This window comes from Hylobates moloch, unplaced genomic scaffold (genome assembly GCF_009828535.3).
Source record: "Hylobates moloch isolate HMO894 unplaced genomic scaffold, HMol_V3 SCAFFOLD_12, whole genome shotgun sequence".
Lineage (NCBI taxonomy): Eukaryota > Metazoa > Chordata > Mammalia > Primates > Hylobatidae > Hylobates > Hylobates moloch.
The window spans coordinates 42,978,571-42,996,138 of record NW_026652287.1 but is presented as its reverse complement, the minus strand read 5'-3'; the positions used below and the strand labels follow the sequence as shown (position 1 = coordinate 42,996,138).

At 51.5% G+C, this 17,568-nt stretch overlaps 1 protein-coding gene across 1 annotated transcript; it reads right to left on the bottom strand.

Annotated features, from left to right (window-relative positions):
* Nucleotides 1-4,116: 4,116 nt before the first annotated feature.
* LOC116479429 (putative protein C3P1) lies at nucleotides 4,117-16,135 on the bottom strand. The gene is made up of 10 exons (XM_032171532.2): nucleotides 16,065-16,135; nucleotides 15,692-15,777; nucleotides 15,444-15,583; nucleotides 13,062-13,130; nucleotides 10,801-10,852; nucleotides 10,539-10,625; nucleotides 7,838-7,913; nucleotides 7,399-7,567; nucleotides 4,521-4,610; nucleotides 4,117-4,368 (listed from the first exon to the last, which is right to left on the bottom strand). Exons 1-10 carry the CDS (start codon nucleotides 16,133-16,135, stop codon nucleotides 4,117-4,119), a joined length of 1,092 nt encoding a protein of 363 aa, XP_032027423.1.
* Between the last annotated feature and the right edge of the window lie 1,433 nt (nucleotides 16,136-17,568).

Genomic DNA, 17,568 nt, shown 5'->3' with positions numbered 1-17,568 from the left:
TAGCCTGCTTTATTTGCTGTTCTCCCTTCTGACCATTCCTGTACCTGACTGGCTCTGGGTCTCCACTCTATGCTGTTCCCTATGTCAGAAACACTCTTCCTCGGCTGGGCGTGGTGGCTTATGCCTGTAATCCCAGCAGTTTGGGAGGCCGAGGCGGGCGGGTCACAAGAGGCTAGGATTTCGAGACCAGCCTGGCCACCATGGTGAAACCCCATCTCTACTAAAACTACAAAATTTAGCTGGACCTGGTGGTGTGTGCCTGTAATCCCAGCTACTGGAGAGGCTGATGCAGGAGAATCACTTGAACCCGGGAGATGGAGGTTTTGGTGAGGCAAGATCACGCCACTGCACTCCAGCCTGGGTGACTGAGTGAGACTCTGTATCAACAACAACAACAACAACAACAATAAAAAGAAACACTTACCCTCCCTCTGCTTTCTTCATTTTGACAACTATTTATCCAGGGACATCCACTAAACAATGCGTGACCTTAGATGAGTTGTTTTACTTCTTCTTTTCTTTTTTAGTAGAGATGGAGTCTCGCTATGTTGCCCAGGGGTGTCATTTCTTTTCATTTATTTATCTATTTTTATTTTTATTTTGAGATGGAGTTTCACTCTGTCACTCAGGTGCAATCTCAGGTAACTACAACCTCCTCCTCCTGGGTTCAAGTGAGTCTCCTGCCTCAGCCTCCCGAGCAGCTGGGATTACAGGTATGCACTATCATGCCTGAGCAATTTTTGTATTTTTAGTAGAGATGGGGTTTCACTATGTTGACCAGGCTGGTCTCGAACTCCTGACCTCAGATGATCCACGCACCTCGGCCTCCCAAAGTGCTGGGATTACAGGCGTGAGCCATGGCACTCGGGCCATTTTCTTGTAGATCTTATGGACTCTTCTAGATTCTATAAGAGCAGGGACCATGGATCTTTCATAACATAACCCCAATGCCTAAGAGAGTCACTGATACATAGTAGATGCTCAGGAAATGTTGATGGAATAGATGAATCAATACATTGACAGTATAGCCACATATCTTGAGGTATGTTTTGAGGAGGGAGATCAGCAGGGACATGACGCTTGGCCTCATCTCCAGTGCCATTTCTGCATGGACTCTGGCCTGCCCCTCAGTGACATACCTTTGCTGACCGCTGTTGGTAGGCATTGCTGTGATCAATGTGCCAATTCACATTCAGGGCTTTCTTGGGGGCGCTGATCTGGACGTGGAGATCCTGGACGCCCTTAAAGGGGACAGCTTCGCGGAAGCGGGTCAGAGCTTCAAGGGCCACCACCGTTGTCTGAGTGTTGGAATGGGGCGGGGAGGTGGGGGAACGTGGATCAGCACCACAGACAGCACTCGAGAAACCATCGGCCAGCGTGTCAGCACCAGGGACAGCCCCCACACTCCCCCATTGGGCTGGGCGTGTCAGCACCTTGGCTAGCGACCCTGGCCCTCACCTCCCGGGGGTCCCCATCACCTGGGTGGACCCGAAGCCTCCTCCCAGCTCCCGCTTCTCTAGTAGCCACTTGGCTATGGCGTGCGTCTCATTGTACCGGCCCAGCTCCAGCTTCTGCATGAGCGCATAGGCTGTGGCCTCAGTGGTGTACAGGGAGCCCAGGGTCTGCTCATCCACCGGCCAGTGGGTTTGGTCTAGAAACAGGGACGCCCGCCTTGTCACCCAGAGCTGGGCCCACCCACCTTAACCTGCCCTCTCCTTGTGTCATCTGGCCCAGTTTTCTCATCTGCCATCTTATTGATCACGTACTTTATTTTTATTTTTTTGTAGAGATGGGGGAGTGGGGGTTGGGGGGGTTCTCATTACGTTGTTGAGGCTGGTCTTGAGGCCGGGAGGCCTCAAGCCATTCTCTCACCTCGACCTCCTAAAGTGTTGGGATTGCAGGCGTGAGCCACCGTGCGCAGTCCTGATCACCTACTTTATGTGAAGCTCTGTACTGAGGAAACGTGGACATCCAATTTTCAGAATGACCCTAGGAGACGGGACTCTCTTTTCCGATGGGGAAATTGAGTTTCAAAAAAAAAGTTCCTGGCTGGGCACGGTGGCTAACACCTGTAATCTCAGAACTTTGGGAGGCCAAGGCAGGTGGATCACCTGAGGTCAGGAGTTCGAGACCAGCCTGGTCAACATGGTGAAACCCTGTCTCTACTAAAAATACAAAAAAATTAGCCAGGTGTGGTGGTGGGTGCCTGTAATCTCAGATACTCAGGAGGCTGAGGCAGGAGAATCGCTTGAACCCGGGAGGTGGAGGTTGCAGTGAGCTGAGATCATGCTATTGCAGTCCAGCCTGGATGAAAAAAAAAAAATCCTTCAGGTCCCTCCAGTCCCACTGCAAGCAAATTTTCCTAGTTCCACTTTGCTTGACTTACAGAATGGAGAAGATGGGATATGGACCTTTGGGGATGAGATAGGATCAGCCATGGGATTTTTTTTTTTTTTTGAGATGGAGTCCCACTCTGATGCCCAGGCTGGAGTGCAGTGGCACGATCTTGGCTCACTGCAAGCTCCGCCTCCCAGGTTCAAGTGATTTTCCTGCCTCAGCCTCCCGAGTAGCTGGGATTACAGGCATGTGCCACCATGACCGGCTAATTTTTTGTATGTTTAGTAGAGACGGGGTTTCGCCATGTCGAGCAGGCTTGTCTCGAACTCCTGACCTCAAGTGATGCGCCCGCCTCGGCCTCCCAAAGTGCTAGGATTACAGGTGTGAGCCACTGTGCCCAGCCCATGGGCAGGTTTTATAACCTTTCCATCCTTGACAACACGAAGCACTCTTTCCACTTCAGGGTGTTTGCTTGTGCTGTTCCCTTTGCTTGAAATGTCCATGGCCTTTCATGAAGGTGTGCCTTAAAAAGCTTTTTTTGGCTGGGCACGGTGGCTCAAACCTGTAATCTGAGCACTTTAGGAGGCCGAGATCGGATCACGAGGTCAGAGTCGAGACCATCCTGGTAAGGGCACGGTGGCTCATGCCTGTAATCCCAGCACTTTGGGAGCCGAGGCGGGCGGATCACTGAGGTCAGGAGTTTGAGACCAGCCTGGCCAACATGGTGAAACCCCGTCTCTATTAAAAATACAAAAATTAGCCGGGCGCAGTGGTGGACGCCTGTAATCTCAGCTACTTGGGAGGCTGAGGCAGAAGAATTGCTTGAACCCAGGTGATGGAGGTTGCAGTGAGCCAAGATCATGCCACTGCACTCCAGCCTGGGCGACAGAGCCAGACTCCATCTCAAAAAAAAAAAAAGTTTTATTTTTTATTTTTTTATTTTTTAAATAGAGACAGAATCTTGGTCTGTTGCCCAGGCTGGAGTGCAGTGGGGTGATCACAGCTCACTGCAGCCTTGACTTCCTGGATTCAAGTGATTCTTCTGCCTCAGCCTCCCTAGTAGCTGGGACTACAGGTACGCACCACCACACCCAGCTAATTACAAACATTTTTACAGATGGGGTCTCACTATGTTGCCCAGATTGGTCTTGAACTCCTGGCCTCAAGAAATCCTCCTGTCTCGGACTCCAAAGTAGCTGGGATTACAGGCATGAGCCATCACACCTAGCAGGTGTGTTTTTCCATCTTTCACCTCAGCCTCCAACCTGTACTCCCCTCCCCTTGCCATCTCTCCCACCCACCTTGAGTGTTATCATCTCAGTGCTTGTCTCATTTCGGAATTATTATTATTATTATTATTTTGAGCTTCCCTTTGTCGCCCAGGCTGGAGTGCAGTGGTGTGATCTTGTCTCACTGCAACCTCTGCCTCCTGGCTGCAAGCGATTCTCCTGCCTCAGCCTCCCAAGTAGCTTGGATTACAGGCACCCGCCACCATGCCCAGCTAATTTTTACATTTTTAGTAGAGACGTTTCACCATGTTGGCCAGGCTGGTCTCAAGCTCCTGACCTCAGGTGATCCACCTGCCTCGGCTTCCCAAAGTACTGGGATTACAGGCATGAGCCGCTGCTCCCAGCCTCAGTTTGGAATTATATGGTGACCTGCCTATCTTCTGATTGTCTCTTCCAAGGACGGTGGGACCCTTGAGGGCAGGGAACTTATCAGTGTTGCTCACCTTGGTCTCACAGGTTCTGAGCTCAAGAGTTAATACACAGTGGATACTCAGGAAACACTAAGTGATGAATGACACATTGCTGGATTTGAGATCACCCCCTCCCCACTCCATGACTGAGGTTGATTAAGAAGCATCCCACACCCACTAGGGCTGGCAAAGCTGTCCAGGCGGTTGTTGGCTTGGGAGCTGTTGGCAAGGGCCAGTGCGTAGGAGGCTATGGCTACGGCAAAGGTTGTCTGAATGTCGGGAAGTTTTCTCTCCAGGAAGCCACGGGCTTTCTCGATGCTGACCATCAAATTCTAGAAGGTCAGAGGGAGAGGCCAGAAGGAGATGATCAGAGGAAAGAAGTCTTGGAGTTAAAGGGAGCCAGAGGGACGTGAGGGTGGGGGAGCTTTCCAGATGCTGGGGCTAGAGGACCTTACAGATCCTGCCCTCCTCTCTGGGGTCCTACCTTCTGGCTGCACAACTCCTTTCCCTCACTCAGGGCTATCAGGACAAGAGCTGTGAGGGATACATCCTCCTCGGAGCCTTGGTAGCCACCCTGTGGATGCAGAGTCCCATCTGTGATTCTCTCAGCTTCTTGGAGATGCCTTCCTCAGCCTCTCCTGTCTGACCCTGAGAAGTTTCCAGGTACCCAGCTCTGGGCTGGATGATGGTGGAGGTGGGATGAAGACAGAGAGGAGAGGTTTGCCTCCCTGGGGTCTTCCCTACGAACAAAAGCTATCCGCCGGGTGCGGTGGCTCATGCCTGTAATCCCAGCACTTTGGGAGGCTGTGGCAGGAGGATCACCAGAGGTCAGGAGTTTGAGACCAGCCTGGCCAATATGGTGAAACCCTGTCCCTACAAAAATACAAAAATTATCTGGGCATGATGGCGGGTGCCTGTAAGCTCAGCTACTGGGGAGGCTGAGGTGAGAGAATTGCTTGAACCCAGGAGGCAGAAGTTGCAGTGAGCCAAGATCACACCGTTGCATTCCAGCCTGGACGACAGAGAGAGACTCTGTCTCAAAAACAAAACAAAGCAAATAAACAAACAAAAAGCTATCAACACAAGAAGCTGAGTTCTGTAGACCATCTCAGAGCATTCTAGCAGCAGCGCCATTTTACTGATGAGAAAACTGAGGTCAGAGTGGAAAAGTCTTCCCATTGCTAGAAAATGGCCAACTCAGGGTCCAAACACCACTTTAGTACCCCAGCTTCTACCCTCATCCCCTGTCTGGACTTGAATAGTGACCCCGAAATTCATGTTCACCCGGGACCTCAAGATGTGATCTTATTTGGTTGGGTCTTTGAGGATGTAATTAAAATTAAGAAAAGGTCATACTAGATTAGGTTGGACCCTAAGTCTAATAACTGGTGTCCTTATAAGAAGGTCATGTCGGCCGGGCACAGCGGCTCATGTCTGTAATCCCAGCACTTTGGGAGGCTGAGGCGGGTGGATCATGAGGTCAGGACATCGAGACCATCCTGGTTAACATGGTGAAACCCCGTCTCTACTAAAAATACAATAAATTAGCTGGGCGTGGTGGCACAAGCCTGTAGTTCCAGCTACTCAGGAGGCTGAGGCAGGAGAATTGCTTGAACCCAGGAGGCGGAGGTTGCAGTGAGCCGAGATTGCACCACTGCACTCTAGCCTGGGCAACAGAGCAAGACTCTGTTTAAAAAAAAAATCCAGGTGCAGTGGTTCACGCCTGTAATCCCAGCACTATGGGAGGTCGGGGGGGTGGGGTGGATCACGAGGTCAGGAGTTCCAGACCAGCCTGGCCAATATGGTGAAACGCTGTCTCTACTAAAAATACAAAAAGGAGCCAGACATGGTGGCACTTGCCTGTAGTCCCAGTTACTCAGGAGGCTGAGGCAGAAGAATCGCTCGAACCCAGGAGGTGGAGGTTGCAGTGAGCTGAGATCATGCTACTGTACTCCAGCCTGGGCGACAGAGCAAGCCTCCGTCTCAAAAAAAAAAGGTCATGTCAGTGCTAGGGGCGATGGCTCATGCCTGTAATCCCAGCACTTTGGGAGGCCAAGGTGGGCAGATCACCTGAGGTCAGGAGTTCAAGACCAGCCTGGTCAACATGGTGAAACCCCGTCCCTACTAAAACTACAAAAATTAGCCGGGCATGGTGGTGCATGCCTGTAGTCCCAAATACTCGGGAAGCTGAGGCAGGAGAATCGCTTGAACCCGGGAGGCAGAGGTTGCAGTTACCTGAGATTGCGCCATTGCACTCCAGCCTGGGCAGCAGAGCGAGACTCCATCTCAAAAAAAAAAAAAATTAGCCAGGAATGGTGGTGTGCACCTGTAGTCCCAGCCACTGAGGAGGCTAAGGCAGGGATATCTCTTGAGCTCAGAAGTTTGAGGCTGTAATGAGCTATGATTGAGCCACTGCATTCCAGCTTGGGTGACAGAGCAAGATCCTGTCCCTAAAAATAATAACAATAGGCTGAACCCAGGAGGCAGAGGTTGCAGTGAGCCGAGATCGTGTTACTGCACTCCAGCCGTGGCTCATGTCTGTAATCCCAGAACTTTGGGAGGCCGAGGTGGGCAGATCACTTGAGGCCAGGAGTTTGAGACCAGCCTGGATAACATGGTGAAACCCCATCTACTAAAACAAAAATGTAAAAATTAGCTGGATATGGTGGCACATGCCTGTAATCTCAGCTACTCAGGTGGCTGAGGCATAAGAATCGCTTGAACCCAGGAGACGGAGGTTGCGGTGAGTTGAGATCATGCCACTGCATTCCAGTCTGGGTGACAGAGTGGAACTCTGTCTCAAAATAAATTAATAATAATAATAATAATAATAATTTGGCCTGGTGCATGCAGAGAGGGCAGCAAAAGCACTTTTTGGAGGAGAGTTGGAGGAGCCCATGAGTGGTTAAGTGTGAATAGTGAGAAGGGAGAGGTGAGGTGAGGCCTAGGAGGTGATACAGACAAAGATAGCTGTGAGCCACGGCAGGTGTTTGAACAGGGGAGAGACCTGCCAGGCTGCATTTGAAAGACATTTCTGGATGCTGGTGTGAGGGGACTCTTGGTGGGGATGGGTGTGCAAGCTGGGGAGGACTCAGTTCCTGAGGGAGGAGGGCCAGGGCAAGCCACTGCTTGATGTGGGGATGAAGAAGATATGGGTTCCCAGATATGCCCAGCCTCACCCACATTCTAACAAGAGTATGAGGTGGTTCAAACCGGGGGGGATGTTATCCTTGGCACTGAGCCTCAGCTCTTTCCTGTTCTCATTCTGCCCAAGAACAGATTGGGAACCTGAAATCTCCCTCTTAGTGCACAGAGTCCCTGGGATTTGTTTGAATGGCCCAGGCAGGGAAGGCTGTGATCACCTGCATGGATGTCATGACCACAGGGCCCTTCTCCAGGAAGTGCCCATCCTCTGCCTGCCTGTCGATGATGATCCAGTTGGCCATGTCACAGAGAGAGGACAGGCTAAGCACTTGAGTCGTCATCATAGAGTAGGCCAGGGCAAAGACGCGGAATACATAGCTTGTGAGCCTGTCAGGAGACAGCGAAGGTGACACCTGCGAACCGCAGCCAAGGGGGCTTTGGGACAGGGGAGTCTACACCATGGTCCACACCATTCCAGGTGGACCCCAGTCATTCGCCGCTGCCCACGTCTGCCAGTGTAGAATGCCCCAGGGCCGTGCACTGGACACCCCAAGACCCCGCGACTCTACGGCGTGGATGCTCCTGGGTCATCAGACCCCAGGCTGGCCCCTAGGGCTGCCAGGGTGGCAGTGGCAGGAGAGACAGGATCATCCTCACCAAGTGCTTCCTGGGTTCCCCTTGGAGGTGTGGTAGGTGCCGTCTGAACTCCGGTGGGTCAGCATCCGAGTGTAGCCTGGAGAAACAGAGCAGGGCTTTGAGGGACAGTCAGTGTTATCAGGAATAACCTGGCGGGCAGGGACTGGAGGTGACACGGGGGTGTCACACATAGAGGTAAGCTAGAAGGGGAGAACTGTTGTCCAGGTGTACTTTGGAGGGGTGTTTAGGGCCCAGATGTAAGTGAGGAGCAGGGTTCAGGAATGACTTTGAGGGACCCAGGATGCAGTTGTCTCTGGGTGTAACCCAGGAAACTTTCACCTCAGGGACTCTGGGGCAGGGCATGCTACCCTTGGAGTTGCTGCTGGAAGAAATCATGGAAGGTGTTGTCCACATGTAACCTGGGAGATGGGGCAACTTGAGGGGTGCTACGTGGGAGTTTTCTTTTATTTTTTTTTGAGATGGAGTCTTGCTCTATCGCCCAGGCTGGAGTGCAGTAGTGCGATCTCGGCTCACTGCAACCTCCACCTCCCAGGTTCAAGCCATTTTCCAGCTTCAGCCTCCCGAGTAGCTGGGATTACAGGCATGCGTCACCACACCTGGCTAATTTTTGTATTTTTAGTAGAGACGGGGTTTCACCATGTTGGCCAGGGTGGTCTTGAACTCCTGACCTCAGGTGATCCACCTGCCTCGGTCTCCCAAAGTGCTGGGATTACAGGTGTGAGTCACCATGCCCAGCCCTCTTTTTATTTATTTTTATTTTTTTGAGACTGGGTCTCACTCTGTCACCCAGGCTGGAGTGCAGTGGTACAATCATAGCTCACTGAAGACTCACCCTTCCCTGGTCAAGCTATCCTCCCACCTCAGCCTCCTAAGTAGCTGGGACTACAAGCATGTGCCACCACACCAGGCTAATTTTTTTAGAGATGAAGTCTCACTATGTTGCCCAGGCTAGTCTCAAACTCTGGGGCTCAAGCAGTCCTCCCACTCAGGCTCCTGAGTAGCTGAGACTGCAGGCACGAACCTCCATACCTAGCCAATTTAAAAATTTTTTGTACAGATGGGGGTCTCACTATGTTGCCCAGGCTGGTCTCAAACTTCTGGGCTCAAGTGATCCTCCTGCCCTGGCCTCCCAAAGTGCTGGGATTACAGGCGTGAGCCACCACACCCAGCCTTTCAGGTGTATTCTGAGCCTCGCTACTCGGGTATTACTTGAAGTTCCCCTGGAGGTTTACTGTTTGCTTGGAGCATTGGAGTGACAGTATCTGGACATTACCTGTGGGATTACTGCTTGAGAAAACCTGGAGGGAAAGTTGGAGTCTGAGGCTAACCTGGGACCAATTAACTCAGAGGTCTGTTGGTGTTACTAGGGGTGTTCATCTCTGGTTGCTCCCTGGGGTGTGTGGTTGTAACCCGGGGAAATATCAGCATACAGGTGCAACCAAGAGGCCACTGCCTGGGGTTATTCTGGGGTTTGCTGCTTGGGTGTTCCCTGGGGTTCCCTGGGAGTAGCACTGAGGGGGTGTAACCTGGGGCAGGGCCTGAGTATAACATCCTCTTGCAGGATGGCTTTTTGGGAGAAATCAGGGTGTCTGTCATAAGATTGAAGCCTGGAGGTCTGGCGTGGTGGCTCACACCTGTAATCCCAGCACTTAGGGAGGCCAAGGCAGGTGGATCACCTGAGGTCAGGAGTTCTAGAGCAGCTTGGCCAACATGGCAAAACCCCATCTGCACTAAAAATCCAAAAATTAGCCGAGTGTGGTGGCAGGCACCTGTAATCCCAGCTACACAGAAGGCTGAGGCAGGAGAATCACTTGAACTCAGGAGGAGGAGGTTGCAGTGAGCCGAAACTGCGCCACTGCACTCCAGCCTGGGCGACAGAGTGAGAGTCTGTCTCAAAATAAATAAATAAATAAAAGTAAAAATACAAAAATTAGCCAGGCATGGTGGCGGGCACCTGTAATCCCAGTTACTCGGGAGGCTGAGGCTGGAGAATGGCTTGAACCTGGGAGGCGGAGGTTGCAGTGAGCCAAGATCACACCAGTGCACTTCAGCCTGGGTGACAGAATGAAACTCCTTCGCAAAAAAAAAAAAAAAAAAAAAGATTGAAGCCTGGGAAAGTGGTCAGGTGAAGAATTCCCATGGGTGTGTCACAGCTGGGGGATGACCTTGGGGAATTGGTATCAGGTTGTAGTCTGGGGAAGGAGTCATAGTTTGGGTGTTAATGCCTGAGGCGGGGGCTGGGGGGGTCCCATGAAGATTTCCCCAATCTTGGGGGTGCCTCAGCCACCCTCTGGGAGATCCCCAGGCACCCTCATGGAGGCCCCAGGAGGGTTCCCGCTCTCACCGCTGACAATATTCTTCATCACCTGGTCCCTGTGCTCCACACCGACCTTGCCCCACTGGCCGGTGGTATCCAAATAGCGGGACAGGATGATGACGGGCGTCAGGGAGCTCAGTGTCTGCTCAGGGCAGCCCGTGGGGACCCGCAGCAGCCGCTGAATCTCATTGGGTGTCAGGCTGCCCACAATTGTCTCACCAAGGATGTCACCTGTCGGGTGGGAGTTGGGTCACCCTGGGAGTGGCCTATGCCTAAGCCACCATGGTTTACTGATCGCCCCACATGGCTCCTCCTGCCCTGGTGCTTTGTGGACCTTAGAGGACCCAGTGTCAGCCCTCCCCACGTCCCTGTGTCCCCCAGCACCTTGAACGCTGATGAACACTTCCGCCTCCGTGTCGGGTACCATGTTCAAGAACTCCTGTCTTGGCACCAGTTTTGTCTGGGTCTGACCTGAATAACCACAACCTTCTGTGACAAGTGGGCTCTGGGGCTGGGGAAGTCAGGGTGCACAGAGCCCGGGGCTGGGGCTCGGAATCCCCACCTAGGCATATCCCCTCATGCCGACTCCTTCCTCCTCCCTAGCACAGCCCCAGGCTCTCACATGTCCCCTGCAGATCTCACAAACCTTGGGGTTCCAGGACGATGCTATAGGACGTTTGCTGGATCTGACCCCCTGCCTGAGGGATGAGATGAGGATATAAGTCAAAAGCAAAAACAGCAACCACAGTCAAAATGACAATCGCAGTGATGGTGAGAGGAGGCATTGCTTGGCTGTGATAAGCACAGATTCTGGAGCCCAAAAACCTGGATTCGAATCCCAGCTCTTCTGCTTCCTAGCTGTGTGTCCTTGGGAAAATTAGTTACCCTCTCTCTGCCTCAGTTTTCTCATCTGTCAAAGGGGGATAATAATAGTCCCTCACTCATAGGGTTGTTTGGAGGGCTGAATTAGTTAATTTTTTTTTTTTTTTTGAGACAGGGTCTCACTCTGTCACTCAGGCTGGAGGCAGTGGCATGATCTCAGCTCATTGCAGCCTCCACCTCCCAGGTTCAAGGGATTCTCATGCCTCAGCCTCTTGAGTAGCTGGAATTACAGGCGCACACCATCAAGCCAGGCTAATTTTTGTATTTTTGGTAGAAATAGGGTTTTGCCATGTTGGCCAGGCTTGAACTCCTGGCCTCAAGTGATTCACTTGCTTCAGCCTCCCAAAGTGCTGAGATTACAGGCATGAGCCACCATGCCTGGCCTAGTTAATTTTTTTTCCAGAGAAAAAAAGACTTCAGGTTGCCCAGGCTGGACTCAAATTTCTAGGCTCAAATGATCCTCCCACCTCAGCCTCCCAAATAGCTGGGAATACAGGGGGGTGCCACCACACCTGACTGAGTTAATATTCTTTTTTTTTTTGAGACCGAGTCTTGCTCTGTTGCCCAGGCTGGACTGCAGTGGCACTATCTCGGCTCACTGCAAGATCCACCTCCCAGGTTCACGCCATTCTTCTGCCTTAGCCTCCCGAGTAGCTGGGACTACAGGCGCCCGCCACCACGCCCAGCTAATTTTTTGTATTTTTAGTAGAGACGGGGTTTCAACGTGTTAGCGAGGATGGTCTTGATCTCCTGACTTCATGATCCACCCGCCTCGGCCTCCCAAAGTGCTGGGATTACAGGCGTGAGCTACTGCGCCCGGCCTGAGTTAATATGCTTAAGCATTTATATCTTAAGTGTTAAACATGTGTTGGTTAAGTAAATAAAGTTTTTTGTTTGTTTGTTTTTTAGAGAAAGGGTCTTGCTCTGTCGCCCAGGCTGGAGTGCAGTGGCGTGATCTCAGCTTCAGGCTCAATTTCACGGGCTCAAGCAGTCCTCCCTCAGCTTCCTGAGTAACTGCGACTACAGGTGCACAACACCATGCCAGGCTAATTTTTAATTTTTTTCTAGAGAGGTCTTGCTGTATTGCCCAGGCTGATCTCGAACTCGTGGGCTCAAGCGATCTTCCTGCCTTGGCCTCCCAAAGTGCTGGGATTATAGGCATGAGCCACCAAGGCCAGCCTAAGAAAGTATTTTTGATAGGGCCATACACTGGTTCTGGGTCATTTTTCCAGCTCTATGTTTATTCATGGATATGATGATTATCCTCATCCTGCAAGCAAGGAAATGGAGGCTCAGAACAGAGAAGTTAAGTAAGTTGCCCAAGGTCACACAGCAGAGACAAGATTAGAACCCAGGCCTGACTCCAAAACTCTGAAGTGGGGGCTTGTGACCCGACCCCCTCACATCAGTCCACTGACTAAACTTTTTTCTTCTTTTTTTCTTTTCTTTTCTTTTTTTTTGAGAAGTCTCGCTTTGTCACCCAGGCTGGAGTGCAGTGGTGCAATCTCGGCTCACTGCATCCTCCACCTCCCAGGTTTAAGCGATTCTCCTCCCTCAGCCTTCCGAGTAGCTGGGACTCCAGGTGTGCACCACCATGCCCAGCTAATTTTTGTATTTTTAGCAGAGTTGGAGTTTCACCATGTTGGCCAGGCTGGTCTCGAACTCCTGCCCTCAGGTGATCCACCCACCTCGGTCTCCCAAACTGCTGAGATTACGGGCTTGAGCCACCGTGCCCAGCCAACTGACTGAACTTTCAAATCTGTTCTCTCTCACCTCACTCCCGTCTAGGAGCCTTGCTTATCGATCCTGGGCCCACATGCCCTGCCTGGACCTGGTGGAAGCCCCGCTGTCTGCACCAGCAGCTAGAGAGTTGGGAGTGCCCATTACCAGGACCAAGAGTGTCTTCTTCACGTGGTCCTGGACCCCGTAGCCCACAGCCTTGACCTCCACGTCCACTTTGCCTGTCTCCAGAGGAAGAAGCACAAAGTGTACTATCTTGGAGGAGGTGGGGGGCACAACCACCACCTGGCGGGATGGTGCTCCTGGCTTTGACGCACTGCACAGCGTCTCCTTGTGGGGGAACTCCACTCGGACCTAGGGCAGGATAGGCAAAGGGAGGGGTTATCGATGTATGGTGTGGTCCAGGACCCTAGGGTCACAGTCCCCTCCCCACCCTGAGATGCCCGAGTAGGTGACAGCGAAGCCTAGTGATGAGGACCACAGACCCAGCCTGAGTCAGAGCCCCATCTGCCATTTATGTGCTGTGTTACTCCAGGCAAGCCCTTTAACCTCTCTGTGCCTCAATTTCCTCATCTCTAAACCAAGAACAATAATAGTACCCATCTGATGGGGTTGTTGTGAAGGTTTAACTTTCCTTCCTTCCTTCCTTCCTTCCTTCTTTCCTTCCTTCCTTCTTTCCTTCCTCCCTTCTTTCCTCTTTCCCTCCCTCCCTCCTTCCTTCTTCTTCCTTTCTTTTCTTTCTTTCTCTCTCTTCTTTCTTTCTTTCTCTTTCTCTCTCTCTCCCCCCTCCCTCCCTCCCTTCTTTCTCTTCTTTCTTTCTTCCTCTCTCTTTCTTTCTTTGTTTTTTCTCGATGGAGTCTCGCACTGTCACCCAGGCTGGAGTGCAGTGGTGGGATCTTGGCTCACTGCAAGTTCCACCTCCCGGGTTCACACCATTCTCCTGCCTCAGCCTCCTGAGTAGCTGGGACTACAGGGGCCCGCCACCACGCCTGGCTAATTTTTGTATTTTTTAGTAGAGACGGGGTTTCACCATGTTAGCCAGGATGGTCTTGATCTCCTGACCTTGTGATCCGCTGGCCTCAGCCTCCCAAAGTGCTGGGATTACAGGCATGAACCACCATGCCTGGCCCCCTTTTCTCCTTTTCCTTCCTTCCTTCCTTCCTTCCTTCCTTCCTTCCTTCCTTCTTTTCTTTTTCTTTCTTTCTTTTTCTTTCTTCTCTTTCTTTCTTTCTTTTTTCTTTCTTTCCTTCCTCTCTCTCTCTTTCTTTCTTTCTCTGTCCCTCCTTCTCTCTTTCTTTCTTTCCTCCTCCCCCTCCTCCTCCCCCTCCTCTTCCCCCTCCTCCTCCTCCTCCTCCCCCTCCTCCTCCTCCCCCCTTCTTCCTCCTCCTCCTCTCCTTCTTCTTCTTCTTCTTCTCCTTCTTCTTCTTCTTCTTCTTCTTCTTCTTCTTCTTCTTCTTCTTCTTCTTCTTCTTCTTCTTCTTCTTCTTCTTCTTCTTCTTCTTCTTCTTTTCTTTCTTCTTCCTTCTTCCTCTTGTTCTTCTTCTTCTTCTTTCCTCCCTCTCTTTCTCTCTTTCTTTCTTGGTCTCACTCTGTCACCCAGGCTGGAGTGCAGTGGTCCAAATACAACTCAGTGCAGCCTCAAACTCCTGGGTTCAATCGATCCTCCTGCTTTAGCTTCCTGAGCAGCTGGCACCACAGGTGCATGCCATGAAGCCTGGCTAACTTTTTTAAGATCATTTTTTGTAGAGACAAGGTCTCACTTTGTCACCCAGGCTGGAGTGCAGTGGTGCAATCACAGCTCACTGCAGCGTTGACCTGCTGGGCTCAAGCGATCCTCCCACCTCAGTCTCTCAAGTAGCTGAAACTGCAGGTGTGCAGCACTATGCCTGGCTAAATAAGAGAATACCTTAGATTTTCCAAAAGAGCCACCACTTCACTGACCCATAGGAATAAAAATACACCGAATTTCCTTTTCTAAAACACACTAACAGGCTGGGCGTGGTGGTTCACACCTGTAATCCTAACACTTTGGGAGGCTGAGGAGGGTGGATTACTTGAGCTCAGGAGTTTGAGACCAGCCTGGGCAACATGGCAAAATCCTGTCTCTGCCCAAAATACTAAAAATTAGCCAGGCATGGTGGCCCACACCTGTGATCCCAGCTACTGGGGAGGCTGAGGCACGAGAATTGCTTGCACCTGTGAGGTGAGATTGCAGTGAGCCGAGATCACGTCACTGCACTCCAGCCTGGGTGACAGGGCAAGATTCTGTTTCCAAAAATAAAATAAAATATGCTAGGTGCGGTGGCTCATTCCTGTAATCCCAGCACTTTGGGAGGCCGAGGCGGGTGGATCACTTGAGGTTAGGAGTTTGAGACCAGCCTGGCCAACATGGCGAAACCTCGTCTCTACTAAAAATACAAAACTTAGCCAGGCATGGTGGCAGGGCGCCTGTAGTCCCAGCTACTCAGGAAGCTGAGGTAGGAGAATCGCTTGAACCTGGGAGGCAGAGGTTGCAGTGAGCCGAAATCGTGCCACTGCACTCCAGCCTGGGTGACAGAGCAAACTCTGTCTCGAAAAATAAATAAAATGAAATAAAGTCATTAAAAAATAAAATAAAATACACGCTAGCAGAGGTTTTGGCAGGAAGTTGAGGGCTTGGGGCTTCACCTTGGCCTGGCGATCCCTGAAATTGTACAACACGGCTTGGATCTGGACCTGCTCATTCCTGATCACGGAGGAGGGCAACTTAAGGTCCACAAAGAACGATTTCATAACTGTCAGCTCAAAGGGTTCCGAGACACAGAGACCTACAGCCAGGAGAGCACACTGGGTTTAAGCAGAGGTTCGGTTGGGGGAGGGGCTGGGTAAGGTCACCATACTCCCATTCTCTTGGCACTGGGCTTGCTGCGGCTCACCTTGTCCAGCCTTGAGGCTGACCGCCACAAACTGCCACGTGGTGATGGAATCTGGCACCTTCACAGAGATGGGGTAATGGGAGATGCTGTTGTGAGTGAGAAAACATCACTGAGTTTGTGCTGCATGGATAGAGCTTCTGGATTAGGGGTCACCATGCAGGGGTTATGGTCACTATTGAGGATCATCAGGTCACCTCATTAGTGACAGCATCACTATAGGGTCATCCTTTTAGGGAATCCATTAAGATGTTTTCCCAATTGTGGGACTGTCCTGAGGCTCAATGTCACTGCTGGGGTCATTGTCCCTGACCAGCATCCACTGATGATTGCAAGGACCTGGGACCAGATTCTGGCATGGAGGCTGATGTCCTACCCCGATTCACTCTTTGGCAGAGTGAACTTCCTCCAGAGCCAACTCTCGGGGAACAAGGACCGCACAGGCATGTCATCCAAGAAGAGGTCATCGAAGTCCTCCTCTTCATCCGCTGGAGGGAGCAGGTGTGAGGTGGAGTCTCCTTCATGTTTCTTCCATGTTCCACCAGACTCCTTGTGGAGTCCTCCTCTCCAACCCTCCATGGCCCATATCACCCCTTAACCTGTCCCATGTCACTTTATATCCCTCCATGAAGCCCCCCACCCTGCATCTCCTGCCATGGCCCCCTCACTTGTCCCCAGACGCAGTTGATACTCTCGAGCCTCCCGAGTCAGGGTCTCAGACAGATGGCAGCAGTCCAGGAAAGCAGCCACACACGCTGGACCATGGCGGACATGCCAGATCCTCTCCTCACAGGACAGCCCCACTGGGCTCTCCCGGAGCCCAGCCTCACAGCACTTTTGCTCCAGCTCTGTCTTAAACTTGTTCACTGTGGGCCAGAGTCAGAGGGAAAGAGGAGGTTTGGGCAGGACCTAAGAAGCTGGGACCCATTCACCTTGATGCTATGCACACCTTGCCACTATTTAGCGATTACTCTGTGGTAGATTCTATGCCTAGTGCCTTATCTGTGCCCTTTCTGAAGGCTCATATTGAACTCACATGGTGAGATTCTGACAAGGAAGCTGAGCCACAGAGACGTGAATTCATTTGCCTAGAGTCAAGGCTCCCAAGTGGCAGAGGTGGGACCAGAATCCATACTGCTTTTTTTTTTTTTTTTTTGAGATGGAGTCTCACGCTGTCACCCAGGCTGGAGTGCAGTGGTGCAATCTCAGCTCACTGCAACCTCTGCCTCTCAGGTTCAAGCGATTCTCATGCCTCAGCCTCCCATGTAGCTGGGATTACAGGTGCCCACCACCACAGCCGGCTAATGTTTATATTTTTAGTAGAGACAGGGTTTCACCATGTTGGCCAGGCTGGTCTTGAACTCCTGACCTCAAGTGATCCACCCGCCTTAGCCTCCCAAAGTGCTGGGTTTACAGGCATGAGCCACCATGCCAGCCTCAGAATCCATGCTTCTAACACTGCGTGCTGCCTCCCATCTTCCTCTGACTCCGGGCTCAAAGCCTTTTCTTCTGGTCCACATTCTAGCCTTCAGGATGGCAGTTTAGTCAGATATTGTCCAATGACACTCAAGACCTATCTCTCCTTTTGTCTACATTCCACCCTGAACCCCAGAGGCTAGACATCTGAAAACTACTTTCCCAGACTCCCTTGCACTAGGATTCTGAATGGGATTAGATGCAGCCACTGAGATGCTTTTATGAGAGATCTGGGAGATAGAAGAGAAGCAGAAACCACTTTTCCTGCAGCAGTGGTAGCTGATGGGTGGGCTCCAGTCTATGTGTGTTTTTGTAATGGGCATGATTTTATGTTTGATTATCAACCTACCAGCACTTTGAGAGATATTGGCAGCAGTTTCATGATACTTCATGGATTGCAAGAC